At 41.2% G+C, this 19,331-nt stretch overlaps 1 protein-coding gene across 7 annotated transcripts in view; it reads left to right on the top strand.

Annotated features, from left to right (window-relative positions):
• Window positions 1-19,331, top strand: part of LHCGR (luteinizing hormone/choriogonadotropin receptor) — a 124,881-nt gene that overhangs the window by 8,744 nt on the left and 96,806 nt on the right. For 5 of the 7 annotated variants that reach the window (XM_032352064.1, XM_032352063.1, XM_032352062.1 and 2 more), the window contains exons 2-6: window positions 9,064-9,135; window positions 11,309-11,383; window positions 14,471-14,545; window positions 16,608-16,682; window positions 16,771-16,848. In XM_032352064.1, coding sequence (XP_032207955.1) covers window positions 9,064-9,135; window positions 11,309-11,383; window positions 14,471-14,545; window positions 16,608-16,682; window positions 16,771-16,848 — 375 coding nt within the window. The remainder of the gene's footprint in view (window positions 1-9,063; window positions 9,136-11,308; window positions 11,384-14,470; window positions 14,546-16,607; window positions 16,683-16,770; window positions 16,849-19,331) is intronic. The other 2 variants (XM_032352060.1, XM_032352061.1) reach the window with 2 other exon arrangements.

The raw sequence follows: 19,331 nt of genomic DNA, 5'->3' as shown, positions 1-19,331 counted from the left end.
CTGACAACATAATATTCTCGGCTTCTAAAAAATACTTTTGAGAAATGATTACAGATGATGCAGACATTCCCTGGGGAGAATTCAACATGTAATTTTATTTACCAGAGTTATTCTTGTCATGTTATATTATTGCTAGAAGAATTCAGTTTAAGGGGTAAAGATTGGGTTATTTGGCTTTGTGTCTGTAGAAAACTTTAAATGGGTTTTGAGGTAAGGGCTTAGATGTGTTTACCATTCTCCTCGGAGGCTTTATATCTTTAATTTAGTTGTTGCACAAATGACTTGGAAAATCTATTATCCAGGGAATCTTCTTGAAAATTCTGGTTCACACTATAATTCATAAGCTCCTCACAGCTTCTTGGGTGCTCCAGAAAGTCTGTCTTAGAGGAGTCACCCAAATTATACTTCACCATGGGAGGGTTCCAACTGACTAAACTTTTTAAAATCAGTGAGCAAATGAGAGCTCTGCTGAGTGGTTCTCTAGGGTTGTAACATTTAATGGAAAATTGTTCTGTATCATTTTTTAAAAGGGTTGTCAGGTGACACCTGTAAGAAATACCTGATCCCAAAAGAAAGTTACCAAGTGGGAATATTTACCCTCCCACTCAGTTGTCCTATCTATTATCAGCAGAGAGTTGAGTCAGGGAAAAGTCAAAGATATTTTATAGATTAAAGAGTGACTCATGACAAATAGAAGAGTCCATTCCAATGTACTGAACCCACCAGCCCCTCACCCCCACTAATCCCCTACCCTTGACAAGGAAGTTAGAGTCGTCGCTAGAAGTTACTGCGTTAGCTTAAATCCTTTGCAGTAAGCAGCTGTGGATTAAAAGTACTCACTGTGCTCTTATCTTGTGCTAGATGCTATATTAGTACTATATAAATGGTCCCTTATTTAATCTCAAAAATCACTGGGGTAGTTAGTATCATCATTATCTTATGAGTGAAGCTGTGATTTGAATGCAAGTAGTCTGGCTCCAGAGTCTAGTCTTCATTGCCCCACGAGACTGCTTCCAGAGAGAAAGCACATGCCATTGGTAATGACGGCATATTCTGGAAAGTACAGAGCCTCTGAGAGAGACCTTTAACCAAGGGTAGAAGCTGACCCACAGAGAAGGGTGGATGTGCCAGATGGTGGAGACAGTGTGAATAGAGGCAGAAAAGAGAGAGGCAAGTTCAGGAACCACAATAGGGTGATTTGTCCACAGTGGCACGGTCCAGCAAAAATATAACGTCAGTCACAGGTGTGATCTTCATTTTCTAATAGCCAAGTTTAAAGAGCTTTTAAAAAGTGAAATCAATTTCAGTGAAATAGTTCATTTAATCTCCATGTATAAAATATTATCATTTTAACATGTAATCAGTACAAAAGCTATTCATGAGATACTTTATATTCTTTTTCTTTGAGTCTTTAACAGCTTCCAAATTTCCAGTGTATATGGTACACTTTCAGTGCATCTCAATTCAGATCTGCTGTGTTTCAAGGGCTTAATGGACACATGTGGCTGGTGGCTGCCTGACTGGACAGCGCAAGTTGAGTGTGTGGGTTATTTGAGAGCAATAGTGGGTGACAGGACTGGCAAATGAAGTTTAAACCTTTATTTGAAGGGCATGAATACAGGGCTAAGACATGCGTAGATAGTAGGCAGGCCAAGAGAAGATAACTGAGTATGATAGTAACATGGTGGGAGTTACCAGGAAGATCAATCAAGACCTGTTAGGGGAAACCCAGTGTGGGGTGAGGGGAAGCCAGGTCAGGGACGAGTCAGAGCGGAGAAAAGAATGCCCAAGAAATTTGGCAGTGGGAAAGGAATAAAGGAGCTGGAAGCAAGAAACCCTTGTGAAGGCAGGGTCCAGCAGAGAATGGGTCTTCAGTGGTGGAACAGAGGAAACATTCATATGGGGTATGAATGGGGTACCTGGTAAATTCTCAAATTAATAGTACAGAGAGGGGAAAAAATACTGAGTAGTCATTCTTGCTGAGGAGGGTAGGAGAGAGAAAGACAGCCCATTCTGGTAGGCTCATGGAGGAAGAGGAATTTAAGCAGCATCTTCAAAGTTGAAGACTGTGAGCACATGCCCTCCAGAAGCTGATGGTTCTGTCAGAAGACTATGTTTTCACCGGAGAAGCAGAGGATTGTTTAGCAGAGTCTATCAACAAAACCCCTAGAGGAACAGTGCTGGTGTGCTTTGATTAGTGAAAGACACAGCACTGGACTGGGAACAAAGTGACCTATGTTCTAGTCCAGATCTGCCACAGAATTGCCACATGGTTTCAGGGAAATCATTTTGCTTTTCCTAGCTGAAGATTTCTTTGTCTATAAAGTGAGGGGTTGAACCAAATTACTGGCCAGCAGCGCTTTCTTCTGATTCCTTGAGCCTAATACAGAAAGTGTTTAAAAGAGTGGTCAGTCAAAACCACCTCGATGTATTTTTAAGGAGCATTCCAAATTTCCAGATGTAAAACTGAACAAATTGCTTGTCCATCTATACTGACTTCATATTTCAAGTAATATTGACATCTCAGCTCCCTCTAGGTAAATGTTGAAGACAAGAGGCCAATAAATGAAGACATAGCCAGTAATGAAGTTACCAAGTGGATCGATACATTTGAAAACTCAATGATTTAAAATCATTTAGAAAGGGGGAAACTTTTATTTCATTCCAAGATGAAAGCAAGTTTATTATAATTACCCAGCAGCTTTGAAAAGAACACAGACATTCTTAAGTCTCTGTTGAATTTAGATCAAGGTCTTATGTAATAAATACAAAAACATTAACATTCTTTTAAATAAGGTAATGCTTCCGCCTCCTATTTCAATGAGTTCATTAGGCAAAAAGCTTTGAGCATCTCGGATTTCTTTTTTCCTCCTTCTGATCTGGTAGCATTTTAAAATTCAGGATCTATAGCTCTAGCAATAAACTAATTGTCTGTGAAAGACGGATGGATGTTTGTAGCTTTCGTAAATCGATAATATAGATGGCTTTTCTAGATAATTAGAAGGAAGTGAATAAAAATATTTCATTTCTGCTATGCTGGGCAGAAGGACAGGTAAAGGCTCTGACAGGATACCTAGGACTCCACCCAGTCTTTGGGGACTCCGTTTGGTGCAAGACTTTTTCCCAGGCTCTCACCTTCTTCTGGCCCTGCTTAGCCCCCAGGCTTCAGAAGGTGATCCTGCCTTGGAAACCCTGATGCAATCCAAGCTTTTAAAGACCAAGAGGAGGAGGGGAACCTACAGTTGTCATTGACTTCATGTGAAATCTGTCTTTTAAAGGAGAGAGTACATCCATTGGAACTGTATTTTCCATTCACCTAGGGAGTTTGCTATTTAAAGGAACTGTCCTTAGAATTATTTTGTAGGACAAAGAGCCCTTTGATAATGCAAATGGATCCCAACTGATAGGGTTTTATAAGCAAGGATTTCTAAATCCTGGATTTCACTGAGGGGGGAACACAGTCCTCCTGACTCTGAAATTCATCAGCTAACATTATGTTGAGTGTTCCTTAACAAGCCAGCGAGCTGGGCAAACTGGTTCCTTCCAAGGTCATCTGTGTTTTTAAACCCTGAAGAAAAAAGTAAGAAGGGTTCAAGCCCTACCTCATGAGTATTCAGGAGACATTAGGAACAATTAGGAGGACCTGATAATATGGCATCCTTTTCAGGGTGATTGAGTTTACATAAATGCTATTTGCTTATCTGTAAATTGTCCCCTGGTGCTGAGTTCTGACACAAAATGCACTGGTGGCTTGGCAATTGGGGTTGGCTGGGAAGGTGTCCAGGTCAAAGAGTGCATGGGAAGGAGCTCTGAAGGTGGGATGGCCCTTCTGACTAGTCCGACCTTGAGGCAAAGGGGTCTGGCCCTCACCCTGCATTGACCAGTCATCGGATGCATGCTGCCCAGGAGAGAAGAGGTGATCTTGGATGAGGTAGCAATCTTAGGCTGAGGGTAATTCCAGGGAAACAACCATTTAGGAGCTTCCTCTGTCCCCCTTCCCACCCTCTGGGAGAATGAGTGCCTCAGTCCAGTAGGGTGATTTTGGCAGCCAACCACAGCATCCTCTCTAGGAACTAACCCAACTGTACTGGGTCGCCCCACAAAGAGTCTCTGTCTATGCCAGGGGGCCCAGATTGAAAGTCAGAACCCAGCAATGAGAGCTACAATGATGAAACTAACCAGATAGCAGTTAGGAACTCTTCTGGGATCAGAATATGGTGACTGAGGAGAAGGGTGAGAGGGGCTCCACTCCTAGGTGGACTCTGGGGAGACCAGGCAGGCTATAGGATAAGGACTCAAGGCAAAAACAAGCACCAACATGGTGTCAGGGGAAGCAAGTATAATTCAAGACATCGCAGGTGTACTCCTGCCTTCCAACTATTGTTAAGTTTAGTGTAAACAATGTAGCAAGGCACAGGACTCCACCAGAGAAATGACCAATCACAGGATGCCAGAACTAGAGTGAGTGCTTAGTTTCAACCTACATCAACTTTAGCCCATAACTGGAAAGACTGGAGAATTCCAGAGAGGATTTATGAAAAAATGGACTTTGATGAAATTAAGGCAGACTCTGTCATACTATCTAAGTATTTGCTTCAACATCTGTAGCACAGGCACTTGGGCAAAGTGGGATTTGGCTCTAATCCAAGTATCACCCATGGTGTATCATCCATTCATTTAAAAATCAAAGTGTCATATAGGAAGAAGGAAAGGAAAGAAAAGGAAAGGAAAAGGAAAAGGCTGTGAAATGTAATAAAAATAAGTAGCTGGGCTGCCCCCCACCATGAACTTCCTGAAACATCTCATGGACTATTTAGGAGGCAGACCGAACTCTTGACCCTACAAGTTCAACCTTACATTTGCCCAGTAGCCTGGCTCTTTACTACCATCTGAGCTGCCTAGTTTAGGACTGTCACATTCCTTGTCTGAGACAGAAAAGGCTCTGCCCCTCTTTTATTTGTCTTTGCTTTACGCATAGCTTTCATTTCCTTTCTTGACCCTGGACAGTGGAGCTGCTGAACTGTCCTTGCCCTTGATCTTTTGTCCCCAGTTCTCCTTGGCTGCTGCTCTACAGCAAATGATATTGACTAGGCTTTTCCACAGAAGTTCCTGAAGTTCACAAAACTCTTGGACTACACATAGGCCTAATTTCAAAACCAGAAAAGAAGAAAAGAAGGAAGGGGAGAGGGAAGGAAAGCAGGGGAGGACTCAATACATCAAAACAGAACTTTCATTCTTTTTCTTTTTTTGTCTCTCAGATACAGAGGGTTAGGTCCATCACACTTCTTCATGCAAGCAACATCATCACTGGTCCATTCAAAGTCACTCTGCTTTCAGTTATTCATTTCATCCCCTCTCTCACTTCCTTTCAACTTGCCATAAGCAAGGATCCTAATATCTGCTGAGCTATTTTCTCTTAAAATAGCTAATGTTTTGTATGTGTATACTTTTTAATTCGGCAAGTAGGATTTTATGTCATGAATTTCTTACTTGTTGCTCTCAGTACCATGATTCTAAGATCCACACAGGCTCTTCTGTGTGCCTTTAGACTCTTGCTTCTAGCTGCTGACCTATGACTTAGGTACGCGCTGCCCACACTACCATTGTCCCACTCAGTAATGGACGCTCAGTTTGCATCCTACCCCCTGCTGCCACAGTGCCATGAAGGACATCCTTAAACTGGTTCCCTTAAGTATCACTGTCAGAATTTCTCTGGGATGTATACCGGAGAAGAATCACAGGGCTATTATGGAGACAGTTGTTCACATTGCTAAAAGTTTCTGGCCTCACAAAAGCACCCATCAGAGAAGGAGCACCTTCAAAGGCAGTACATTCAAATGGTTATTGGAACGTCTGCTCAGAAACTGCTACCAACTGAAGATGAATCAGGAAGGCAGACATGACATCTCTAAAATAAAAATGTAAGTCAGTGGGAAAAACAGCTTTGGAGTCATAGAACCACATTCTGCCCCTCACTTCACGAGAACACATCTAGTGGCAAAAGCTTAGTACACCTGCCTCACCCACCTGCCTCCCCATTCTCAGGCCCCCAGGCCTCATCCTCGCCCCAACCACATCCACAAAGTTACCTGCTGGTTGCTCAGTGCTTCCTTTATGGTAGGAACTTTATTTTTATTCTCATTACAGCTGCCTTTCCTGATCAGCAGCATCAACATCAACTACAAAATTTCATCGTGCACTAGGGCTGTCCTGTAGTCACTGGGGACAGCCAGTGCGTGATCTACAGCTTCTCTCACTTCTGTCCAACCTTTGCTCCTCATCTCTCATCCCTCCATCAATCAAAAGCTCTGGCAACTTCCCTGGTCAAACCTGAGCCAAACTGCTCTCCTGGGAGCCACACTGTGCTCCCTTTCTGAGGAGGAGGCTGCTTGCTGAGAGACTCCAGCTTCTGGGTTCCATTTGCATGAATAAACAGCTCTGAAGGGTTCGTTTTAAGCTTTTATGTAAACACCCTCCAAAATATGTTCTGTACTGCATTATCCCCAGCAATAAAGATTCTGGAATCAGAATTTGGCTGTCAGTTTTATTGATGTGGCATGGGGTACAGTAGAATACAGCTTTCTCTTCTGGAAATTTATTGACTTGGCAGTGTAGAGAGCAATAAAACTGTGTTTTTAATCAGTAAGCCAAGCGGACATGATTCCAGAAGAAATATAGGAAGCAAACATGCTATCGTAAGAAGATTTCTCCCCCTGCTGTCCCTGTTCTTCTTGGATGCCCTGTTAAATAAGTTTGGGTATTGAACAATGTGTTTGGTGGGACTGTCTTCAGGAATAAAGTCAGAGGATCAAGTTTGGATTACTTCTTCTAAGTTGTTCCATCTCTAAGAAACTGTTGAGTAAAAGCATCTCTGAAATGAAATTTCTCTGCATTAGTCCCTAGAGAAGAACTATGGGTAAAATGCTCTGTAGGAGAAATTGAGAGAGTGCAGCATTTCTCTTATCAAAAGAAATAAGATTACAATGCCTGTTCCTCCACCTTGCTCACTGACAGAGAGCGGGTTACCTGTATAGACGTGAAGGAAATGAAATCACCATCTCTTAAGAGATATCTGCATCCCATGTTCATTCCAGTAGTAACAGCCAAGATATATAGAAACAACCAAAGGTTGAATTAATCAATTATTAATGAATTCATGGATTCATTAATTATTATTCATAAAATTAATGAATACATTTTTTAAATGTGGTAAATACACACACACACACACACACACACACACAGAGGGCTATTTTTCAGCCATAAAAAAGAAGCCATTTATGAGAGCATAGACACATCTGGAAGGCTTTATGCCAAGTGAACTAAGCCAAACAGAAAAAGACAAATACTGTATGTTATCACTTATATGTGGAATCTAAAAACAACAACAGCCAGTTTCCTACAAACAGAAGAGAATCATGGTTGCCAGGGGCTGCAGAGAGGGGAAAATGAGGAGCTATAGATCAAAGGGCACAAACTTTGAGTTATAAGACTATGTTCTGAGGATCTAATGAAAGTAGATTTTAAATGTCCTCACCCTCTCCCAAAAAGAGTTAACTATGTGAGGTGACAGATATGTTAATTTTCTTAATCTTGGTAATGATTCCACAATGTATGTGTATGTCAAGTCACCACACTGTACACTTTAAGTATATACAATTATATTTGTCGTTATTCCTCAGTTAAGTTTGTGGTGGGGAGAGAAAGAGAGTGGGTAAAGAGTCACATACTTTGGCCCAATATCACACCATAGAAAGAACATCTGGGCTCAGTCCACTTGGTCATGCTACTTTGTTCAGGCTACTGAGTCTCGATCTACTTCCTCTGCTATCAAAGGGAAATACCCACCTTACACCATTGTTGAGTGGATAAAATAAGGTTATAGGCGGGTGTGCACAACTCACATAGCACCTTATACCAGTATCAAGTCCCTTCTGAGACCGTAAGACATCTCCCTGATTCAAATACGCTTCTGATGCAGAAGGTGTTCTTTCCGGCAACCACGACAGTCCGCTTAACAGCATCTCCCACCTCTACTTTCTTATTCCTGATACTCACTTCCCACCTGAAATGTCCTTGTTCACTCCCCCACCTCTGCCAGTGCTTGGTCCAAAACCCTGAACCACTGTATATGCTTGATGCTGACTGAACATTCACCCCTCTTTGCAGATGCTTTCATCTGAGATGTCTTAACTCCAGCAGGCACGCATCATCTTAACCTGCTTTTGCTATCGCTGAGGAATTGCTCTTTTCTCAACTTTTATGTAATGCGTAACTTTTGTCTCAATTCAAGAACACTCGGATTGTTCCTCTGAATACATGTGAGTGACTGAACAGAATGCCCTGTAGATGTTCCCTCAAAATGGCATGAGATGCCTATGTGATTGAGCTATCATAGCAGTACCATGGTTTGGAGGGGAGGATGCTGAAAGGGGCTGTCTGGGGAAGATGGTATAGATCAAAACAGAAACATGTTCCTAGTTCCTAGAATCTTCCCTTCTCTGCCTGCCTGGTTTCCAATTGTATTTTCACCAGTCACTTCTCTACTTTTCTCAAGACAGTTTATTTTCCATCTTCCCAGCCAGGCCTATGGGGCCACCTTCGAACGATTTTATCAGCTCTTTACTTGGTGCCCAAGCCCTGTTCTTTGCATGGCTTATCTTGATTAATCCTCATAACCACCCTGTGAAGAAGGAATTATTATTCTTTTAATAGATGAAGAAACCAAAATAGAGGGCTTACATAACATCCTCAGGATCAACTGGCCAGGTAATGGGAGAATGGAGATTTGAACCCAGGTGTGTCTGAGCCCAAAGTTTGGGATCTTACTTACAAAATAACATACTCTTTGATAAAGACCAAAAGTGAGTCTTGGCACATCTCTTTATCGATATGTTGGAATTCTACATCTGAATCCAGTCGTTGGAACTCTGGAGTTACATGTAGTTAAGCACACATGCACACATGCAACCTACACACACACACACACACGTTTTATTCATGAACTTAAAAGGTACCCAGTCTTAAATATTAAACTCTTGGCTTTCCTTTCTTCTTTTCTAGATCACTCAACTATCTCCCTATCAAACTAATCCCATCTCAAGCTTTCAGAGGGCTTAATGAGGTCATAAAAATGTAAGTAAGATACTGTGTATCAAAAGACATTCGTAATTGGAATAATAAAATTTTGTAAGAGAAAACATAGTTGAAAAGGGATAATTTTTCTAGGAGAGGAACCGTGTTAAAGAAACCCCAGTATTGTTATCTTTATAATACAAATAATATCTAGGGACCTCTGAAGAAAAGTATGATTTTCAAGAGTCATTAAATTCCAGATAATTAACCTTGCTTCAATGAACTGAATGCATTTTGATAAGTGATGATAAACTTCTCAAGTAGAGAAGAAAATAGATTCTAATCATAAAAATTCTCCTTCTGCTACAGCAGTTATTCCCTTGTGTCACATTTTTAGGTAACACCCACACAGAAGAAAATGTGTTGGAGGTTTATTGTGCATCAGAAGATAATCTTTATATCTAAAATATAATAAGTATATGACAAAAACACCGTATTTATAGCTCTATTGATAAAAGGCCTTCATCAAAAGTGTAAAGCAACCCGATAATACAGCATGATCTCACATTTCTGTCAGATGTAACTTCAATCCTTTCTCCCAGTCTCAGCCTCTAGGGCACAAGACAGCATACATGAGAGAGAACTTTCTCAGGAGTCTGGTTTTTCAGCATCCTCCTAATGTCAGCTCATGTGAAAGGACCTCAAAGGCCATTTAGCTCCTAGAGAGCATCTCTGATCTTAACAATCCATGGGGAAAGCCAGTTTACATCACTAAAGATGCTGCATCATCAATCCTGGCTCCTTGGGGAATCTCTGACTGCTCTTTAGGGTATTAGCAAGCAATGAGGATATTAAAAATAATTCCCCAAGAATTACAGAATGTCAGTTTCCTTGAACCTAACCCTTACTCTTCTGCTCTCAAGTTTAAATGCTGAGTTTTGACAACTTTTAATGCGTTAGACCTCCTCATGAGAAAAGCAGCCACAGCTAAAGAAACAAACCATTAGGTACAAATAAAATGAATCAGTCCAGGAACAATCCATTACCGTGTTGTTCATAAAAGACATTAACTGCCTTAGGCTCAGCCTTTCTGTGGACTAAAGCTCTCGAGTCTGAAGGCTTCAGCGAACGTTAACCTTAGAAACACTCAAATGTACAATTTGTGAATTTGAGATTTTTTTTCTCAGCTGGCAGCAAATGGTAGCTTATGTTGGGATTTTAGGGTAACATTGACATTCCCTGCATGCCTGGGATGGTATATGGCAAGCCTAGCTCCTTTACGTTTGTGTCTTTTTAAAAAATCCATTCAGGGATGCCTGGAATGCTCTGTTGGTTGGGCTCCCAACTCCTGGTTTTGGCTCAGGTTGAGATCTCAGGGTTGTGAGATCAAGCTTCGCATAGGGCTCTATGCTCAGCATGGAGTCTGCTTGGGATTCTCTGCCTCTCCCTCTGCCCTGCCTGCCATTCATTCTCACTCTCTAAAATAAGTAAGTACATAAAATCTTTTAAAAAAAAAAAAAGATTCCGTTCATTAATCCACCCATCCGTTCATTCATACTCTATTCACCATGCAATATGAAGTCAGCACAGTTTCTGAAGCGGACAGGACATACTCCTTGTCCTCCATTTGGTAAAAGGAAAAAAGTCAAAGAAACAGACAGTTACAATCCAAAAATGATACTACATTCTGAAATTACCACCTTGCAATTGCCTCAGAGAAGAATTAGGGGAAAAGGAAAAAGAGTTATGAAACAATGAATTGCAACCCAAATTAAAACCTCACTAGAGTGACGGAGCTGGGAATTTGGACATCTTGATCCTTGTCCTGAACCTGCCCATAAGCATTTTTTGCCTCTCTGGAAAGTTTCTGTTTCCAAAGCTGTCATAGAAGGGAATCTGATTAGATTTTCTCAAAAGACCTGTCCACTTCTAACAATCTGGAGCTCTGAGTCATACATAAACAAGAAAAAAGCCCTGTCACATAAAGAGGGACTAATGAAACCTGCATTTCAACTGCACCTGGGTTATAGATGCCCGTCAATGCTCCTAAAGGGAGATGATAGCACTTTATGACGTGAGGACAATGGGAGGCATCCCTGTTCTTTTTTAATAGGACACACTGGAGCCCCAGTTGTTGGGTCACACACACAGGTTATTATGATGCATGCATGGTCATTTCTTTTACGTTTCTTTCTTCCTTCCTTTCTTTCTTTTTTTTTTTTCTCTCCCCTAGTGAAATCTCTCAAAGTGATTCTCTGGAAAAGATAGAAGCTAATGCCTTTGACAACCTCTTCAATTTGTCTGAAATGTAAGCATCAGTTAACAGATAGTTTATTGCTGTACACTATTATCCTTGCTGGCTGGAACCCACTCAGTATTTGTATCCAAGCATCCACTGCTAGGAATCCAAGAGGAAAAGACCACAGCAATTACTAGGTCTGGGCAGGCACTAATTTCTCTCACTGCAGTGGCCTGAAGGTTGCCATGGTGACAACTGCTTCTCCCTGGGAGCTGTATAAACTCTGAAACATCACAACACAAAGTTGGAAATTAAAATTGACATTGTGGAGTCCTGCCGACTAGGTCTTACCTTATGGAAGGGAGGGTATGAAGTACCTGGGATAGCGGGGAAATTTGAAAAGGAGCTTAGAGATCATGAATTAGTTCATTGAGCACTGTTTGGGCATCTTCATTTATTTAGTAAATGATTCCTAGAAATCCATGTAAAACCCTGTGTTGGACATGTGTGTGCTGCTTGTTATTGTAATGTTTTAGAGTTGATATTTAAAAACAGTTCTTTCCAAATTATTATTTTCCTCCAATATACAAAAAAGATGGGTGAATGGCTCAAATCAGTTTTCAGGTGATGAACTGATGATCCAAAGAGGGTAACTGACTTGCCTGATGTCACACAGCAAATTGGTGTTAGAGTTGGGGCCAGGAATTGGGTCATGTGACTCCCAAACCAGGCTTCTTACTGCTGCCTTATTTGACTCAAATCTGAACTTCTAAAAAATGTCACCTGCATAGGACTTTTGAAAGTTAAGAGAAGGGGAAGGATATTAGCAACAAACGTTTTCCACGTACTTAATGTCTGGCATTTATTTCCTTGAGGTTGTGTTAATCCTCACAGTACCCCTGCGAAATAGGGTCATTATCCCGTTGTTCAAGGGAAAGAATGGAGGCTCAGAGAGGTCAGTAACTCTACCAGTGTGGCACAATGGCAGGGCTGAGATTCCACCCTGGCCTGTCTTTCTTCAAAGCTCATGCGTTTCCCACCACACCACAAGGCCTCCCTATGAATGGTCCAATTAGCAATTATCTAAAGAGAATAACTGATAAGAATGTGAGTACCTGCCACGTGTCCAACCAAGGGTCAAGTGCTGCTGGAATACAGAGGATAAAAAATAAACCTTCCCCAGGAGATGACAATATACTCAGGGAGGTGAGAATACCTCATCAACTGATTATGGGGAAATCCAAAATAATGGATATTCAAATGCAGATTTATAGTCTGGACTTGGCTATGAAGTAGAATTTGTGGGGAGGGGGTAGGGAAGTGAAGGGTAGAAGTGGTCATCACCATTATAAATGACAGTACTATCCTAGACCAAGAAACCTGCCTGTCATAATAAAGCACAGCTTATACTGAGAACCACCAGAATAGCTTAAGATAAATAAATTTCTCATGATGCAACAGAAAGAAAAATAAAATGCTCTAAGGGAAAGTTTATGGACTTTCCAAGGGAAGGCCCTGAGACTAGGATGTTAGGTCCATACAGGCTGTATGGACCTAACATACAGCTGTAGCCCCAGTACCTAAACAATGCCTGACACACATAGGTACTTAATAAATGTTTGTCGAGTAAGGGAATGTATGGATGAGTAGTTTAAATCAGACCCCAAAAGCTCTTTAAAAGTTCCTTCCACTCTACCTACATAATACTTTATATGATCCACAATGGCTTGACTAAGTTGTTGTAAAAATAATTACAGTGAAACATCACTCACCTCCAAAGAATCGAAAGGACATAAAAGGTGGAAATAGGCACCAATGGTGGGTAACTCTAGTAAGGGGGGGATGAACACTAGAGTCGGAGTCTGTAGAACTGAGTTCACTTCCAAGTTGTGCTACTTCATAGCTGTGTGACTAGAGATAAATCATTCAACATCCTTGCTTCAGCAACTATACTAATAATTATTAACACTGGTTAAATCCCTACTGTGAACCAGAAACACACATTTACTTCTCAAAAAGTACCCTATGAAGAAACAGAGATTTAAATGATGCATCCATGGTCATACAATTACTAAAACCAAATTGACTCCAGAACCCCTCCAAACAACCAACACACTGTAGAACAAGAGTAATCATCATTTCTTCAGGTGGTTGTGGCATAGGTAAGAGAGTCAAAGGCATTTACTGACCTTGAATCCAGAGTAGACAGGCAACTGTGGCTACTTCTCAAAGGGTCCAAGTCACTGGAGAAGTAGGGAGAAGGGCCATTACACCACTGTAAAGTTATGGCTATACTTTTATACTTTACAAAGCCCTCCTTACATTATCTCTAGCTATTCTTTTTTTTTTTTAATTTTTTATAAACATATATTTTTATCCCCAGGGGTACAGGTCTGTGAATCACCAGGTTTACACACTTCACAGCACTCACCAAAGCACATACCCTCCCCAATGTCCATAATCCCCCCCCTTCTCCCAAACCCCCTCCCCCCAGCAACCCTCAGTTTGTTTTGTGTATCTCTAGGTATTCTATTACTCATTACATACCAACCTATGAGGGAGGAAGAGAGCATATTATTATTCTAATTTTATAGAAGGTCACACTAGCTCAGGGAAGTTAGGAAGCTGTGCATCATCACACAACAAATTATCTATAACAATGAGCATAAAATTCCCCTAAACCCAAGCCCCTCTGATCCAAAGACTGAGTGCCTGTCTGGATCATTGGTCAGTGGGGCTGCCAGCCCAGTCTGAAGAAGACCAGTTTGCCTATAAGGGAGAGTAGCCAGTCTGCTCATCTGACCTGGGAGTGGACTCTCCCATCACCACCAGCGTGCAGACTCATGGTGGGGTAGGATCCACTTGGTCAGGGGTCCTGGAAGTTGGTGCTGTGTCACTGAGTAGGGGTGGAACAGACTCCCAGCTATGATGTTTATACCTGCCTCAGAAAGAGGTTGAGAGCAGAGCTTCCTGGCAAGAGCCAAGTGGCTCCCACCATGCAGTTTTCATTCTCCAGGTTCTCAGAAGCTCCCCTCAAGCATACAGAAGTCACTTGATTTTTATTGATGCCATTTCCAGGCAGCATCTTCTGACAACTACGGTCTTGTACATTCCAAACAATACATATTTCTTAAACTGCTCCTTCTCTTTTTACAGACTGATCCAGAACACAAAAAACCTGGTGTACATCGAGGCTGGAGCATTTAGAAATCTCCCCCGGTTAAAATACCTGTGAGAATTTTTCCTTTTTGAGCAACTGGGGAGAGAAATTGGGTATCTGATGAAAATCAAAAACAGTTAAAATGTTGGGAAGAATTTTTTAACTATATACTTAGCATTATTTGCACGTCTGTCTTCAGCCTTCTGATTAAAATTTAATCAGCATTTCTTGTCAGCTACCAGGCTGGGTGCCCTCAGAATCCATGTAACTGGCTCCCAACATTTTCGCTCTCCAAAAAGCACACGAAAAGAATATCACCCCCTTTGCAAAGATTTTCAAAACTGACAGTGGGAATGGGGAGGCAGGGTCATGACACTTGCAAAAAAGTAAATTGGAATCTCTAAGGTGAGGTGGTGATGCAGACAGAGCACAGGTGAAAGTAGAAGAGGCAATTCCGATTGGACACCCATGCCTGGTTAAGAATTACTGATGCAAAAACAAAAAAAGAATTACTGATGCCTTCATCTCATTTGTTCCTTTATGCATTAAGTGAAAACTTTGTAAGTACTACCTTGAGGTAGGCACTGTGCCATATAAAATAAATCACTGTTTTCTATTTCCCATTAAATCTTATTAAGTCTATAGTTAGAATTCTAAATTGAGTACCCATGGTAACCCAGCAGATTCATTGCCTTGCCAGCAAAACCAAAATTCCTGAAACTTGACACAATCTGTAAACTGATCACTATGGATCTTCTCATAGGTCGAGCCATCACTTATTCACGCAGAAAAAATTAACTCCCTCTAACACAGACATCCTCTCTTCTTCCTGAGAAGTTAAATTTCATAAAATATCCAGAGTGGAAGTCCACAACTCCCACCACCTAAAAAAAAAAAAAAGGAGAGGGACCGGAGGACATCTCTCTGGGTCTGGTATTCATGTCACCTGTACAGCCTTGCCCTGGGGCCTCCTACAGGAGCTGCTGCTGGCCCAAGCCTAGCCCCTTCAGCACCTCTAACCCTGAATGGCTCCTAGACCAGGTATTCTGCTTTTCCAGGCCTCCAAGGCTGTGCAGGACATATAAGCATCTGCAGTGTAAACCACTTTAGAAAAACATAAGAAAAAAAGAAAGAAAGAAAAAGACATAATGCCAAAACCAAATTTGACCACTGCAGTCCCTTGTTATCCAAGAATCACTGTCTCCATAAAATAGCATTTTTGCCCCCCCAAACAAGTGATAGTTCCTCAACCCCAGTACATATTGCTAAGTTACAATGCCATCACCAGCCACAGAGAGGGCAAGGATTCAGCGCCATCTGGGGTTACAGGTAAGAAGGAGCCTCAGAAAGAGCCAAAGGACAAACCTGGCTTCCTTCCATCGTCACTGGATTTCAAGGAAGTTTGTATCAGTTTCTGCAGTCCCGCATAGGTGAATTTAAAACTCAAGGAAATCCAGATGCCTGGACTAAAGGAGTCTCATTCTTGTGTATAAAATAACTTTCAGTTTAACCTACACTGAAGCTTCTCTCTTCTTTGAAGCTTAAATAACAGGTGGGAGGAAGAAGAGACCTGAGTAGCTCCAATAACCAAAAGCATGTACAGTGATTTCAGTAAGTTATAAGGAAGAACTTCCTGAACCACAAGGCAGCTAAAGAAAGAAAGATTTTTAATAATGATGGACATGAATTTCTCATATGGAGGTTAATACTCCTAAAGGGTTTGAGTTAAAATCTATTCCAAAGTAGAGGGATGCTTTCTAGAACTATCAAGAGCAAATTACCAAAAAGGAATGGGATAGAATACAACAGAAAAATGCAAATGATACAATAGGAAAAGACAGGCTGGAAACATAAATATAAAGGACAAAGACCTGAGAGTTTAGTCCCGGCCCCTAGCTCTTTAAACAGGCGTCTTTAGAGCAACTTCTCCCATAGTGTTAGGGGTTTTAAAATTCTACCAATCTTCAACAGCTGAAAGTGCTACCAATAAAGCCAAACTCAATATATTTTTTAATGTGAAGATAGTCTTTTCAAAATGCCTTTCTACTGCATTTATCTTTATGCCTTAAAAACAATCACTTTTACACTTTTACTCACTCTCTGCCCACATCCCCACCCTGCCCCAAATCACAGGAGCATCTGTAACACAGGCATCCGAAAGCTTCCAGATGTTACGAAGATCTTCTCCTCTGAATTTAATTTCATTCTGTAAGTACCAGGCTGATTGCTATGCGTAACAGTTTCCTATTTGCAGCTAAAATTTGGAAAGTAAATATTTCTCATTTTATTCCTCCAGGGAAATTTGTGATAACTTACACATAACCACCATACCAGGAAATGCTTTTCAAGGGATGAGTAACGAATCCATAACACTGTGAGTAAACTCCCAGATTCATGTTCTGCCATTCAGGCTCCTGCTATTCTCGCTTCTAGCTTGAGATGAGCTCTTTCTCATCTTTTTACCATGTTCTTCATTCACTGGTAACGTTCTTTATGACCAAAAATGCTAACGGTGAGAGCAGTTGTGCAGGATTGCGGCTTGGTCATGTGTTCACACAACTACCAACCGAAGCATTCTGCTTAAAATTAAATAGACAGACCCTGCAGATTGAAAGTGACCAAATTTCCAACTAAGGAAATTGTTCACTGCATCAGTGGAACGCTTTGAAGCTGGGAAGAGACAGCCAGAAGGGAAATGGCTGCCCTGGTTCAAAGAGCACAGAAGTTTCAAGTTTCAAATGAAAAGTTTGGAAAGATAGTCTCTAAGTAGGTAGGACAGTTGATGGATAGAGCCTGCATTCACTGGTTTACTCTCTCTCTCTCTGACTTTTTACTTTGCTTCTGAAGAGCGCCATCTATACCCATTCCCTACATCCCCTAATACCTGAAAATAGTGTCTTTTTATTTGACAGTCCTTCATCAGGTTACCAGGTTCACAGATCCTACCCGTTTTATGCTCTTTCCTAAGGCCTTGCTGTTGAAAGTGTGGTCCATAGACCAGCATCTACTGAATCTTCTAAGAGCTGGTTAGATATGCAGACTCTCAGGACTCAGATCTACTGACTTGAAATCTGCAAGTTCCCAAGTGATTCATATGCACATGAAGTTCACAGGGCAGTGTACTAAGATAACCTGACCCATTCTCTTCACTGTTCTTCTGCCTGACTTCCTTCCCTCTGGGGTCCCTGCTGTCTGCACATGGGGAATCCGCCTTTGCCCCACCATTCGGAAGGAATGTTCTGGGCACCATGTCTCACTTATATCCAAAATCCAGTGACCCATACCCAATTCTCTTCCTCACATCCATCTCCCTCTCACTCTTTTGCTTTGGTTACAGCCAAGGCAGGGTTATAATGAGTCAATAAATGAGCTCGTCCTTAAAGAAAGAGAGAGCATGCACTGGATGACCCCAAATGAGGAGGTAGTTGAAAGCAAGAGAAGAGACCATATGAGAGGACTTTTTTTTTATATCATGGATTTTAAACATAGGTATCAATGTACATTGCATTTGAATAATGCTTTTTACTTTGTGTAGGTATTATTTCACACATTTAATTGTCATGTTACAAAGCTATTGCCCATGCAGACCCAGCTCAGAGTATTGCAATCAAGGGAATACAGAGCAACAACCAAATTAAACATTTCTTTTTCAAGATAAAGTCTTTACTTGCAGCTCTTAAACACAAGGAAAGAGACAGGAGATCCTAGAAAATCTTCTCTGCCCCTCTACTTCCCTCACACACTAAAGCTCTTCCAGCTCTGTTTATAAAGTATTTCCAACTTATTGTTGCATGTATCTAGAACTACTCATTTATCACATCCCCTGTCAGAGACAGAGCAGACTGCATGGGGAGGTACCACATACCTTAGGATTGGGGTCTTCCTCTGGCTCTAGTGAGAACACAGAAGACATATGGTCCATGTCTTTAAGGAGCTCAGAATCTCAATCATGAGGAAATGGAGAAGTTATGGGGGCAAACATGAAACAATGAAAGAATAATACAAACCAGTAGATATTCACTGTTAGAGTTTGTGTGATGCAGAAATGAGAAGTCTTGGAGAAGTCCTCTTGGGCTGGAGAGTCAGAGAAGGCTGCATGGTAGAGCTGAGACTTGACTTAGATCTTGTACTATCAGTAACATTGTATGGGCAAATCTGATAATAGCAGTAATATTTATACAGCACTTAGTAAATACCTGTACTGTTTTTAAGTACTTTTAAAAACTTGTTTACATATCACAGCAACCCTATGAGGTAGGGACTATCAGCTCCATTTTTAGAAGAGGAAACCAAGGCCCTACAAGTTTAAATAATTTGCCCAGGGTCAAGATTTTAGACTCCAGCAGCTCCAGAATCACAGTCTTAACCGTTATGTGGTACCACCTACCAAGAGAAGGGGAGCAAGTAGTCTAAGTGAAGGGACATCATGAGCAAAAGCATGGCTGTGGGAAAGAACACAATGGGATATGTCTTACTTATGGGTGAGTACACACCCAGCTTAAGAAACAGGAAATAGGTTTAAATAAATATGGCAGGGTGTAGGGGACATTGGATTGCTGAGTCCTGAATGCTGGGTAAAGGATTAAAAGCTTAGAAGTAACTCTGACAAAATTATTAAGAAGAAACCACCCAATAGAGCAGGCTTTATTCAAAGATCACAAATATCCAATACTTCCCTGGATTTTGACCTGAATCTAAAAATAATCAGGACCCAAACGGTACTCATCCCAGGTAAATGTACAGCCACATGAATGAAGTAGAAATGGTATGAATGAAAGGACAGAAGATGTGGAGAACAATCAATAAGAAAACAAATGTTGGGATGACCTACAGAGTTCTGTGAGCTCCCAAGATTGG

This window comes from Mustela erminea, chromosome 7 (genome assembly GCF_009829155.1).
Source record: "Mustela erminea isolate mMusErm1 chromosome 7, mMusErm1.Pri, whole genome shotgun sequence".
Classification (NCBI taxonomy): domain Eukaryota; kingdom Metazoa; phylum Chordata; class Mammalia; order Carnivora; family Mustelidae; genus Mustela; species Mustela erminea.
Note: the sequence above shows the minus strand (reverse complement) of the source record. Positions and strands in the feature narration are given on the sequence as shown.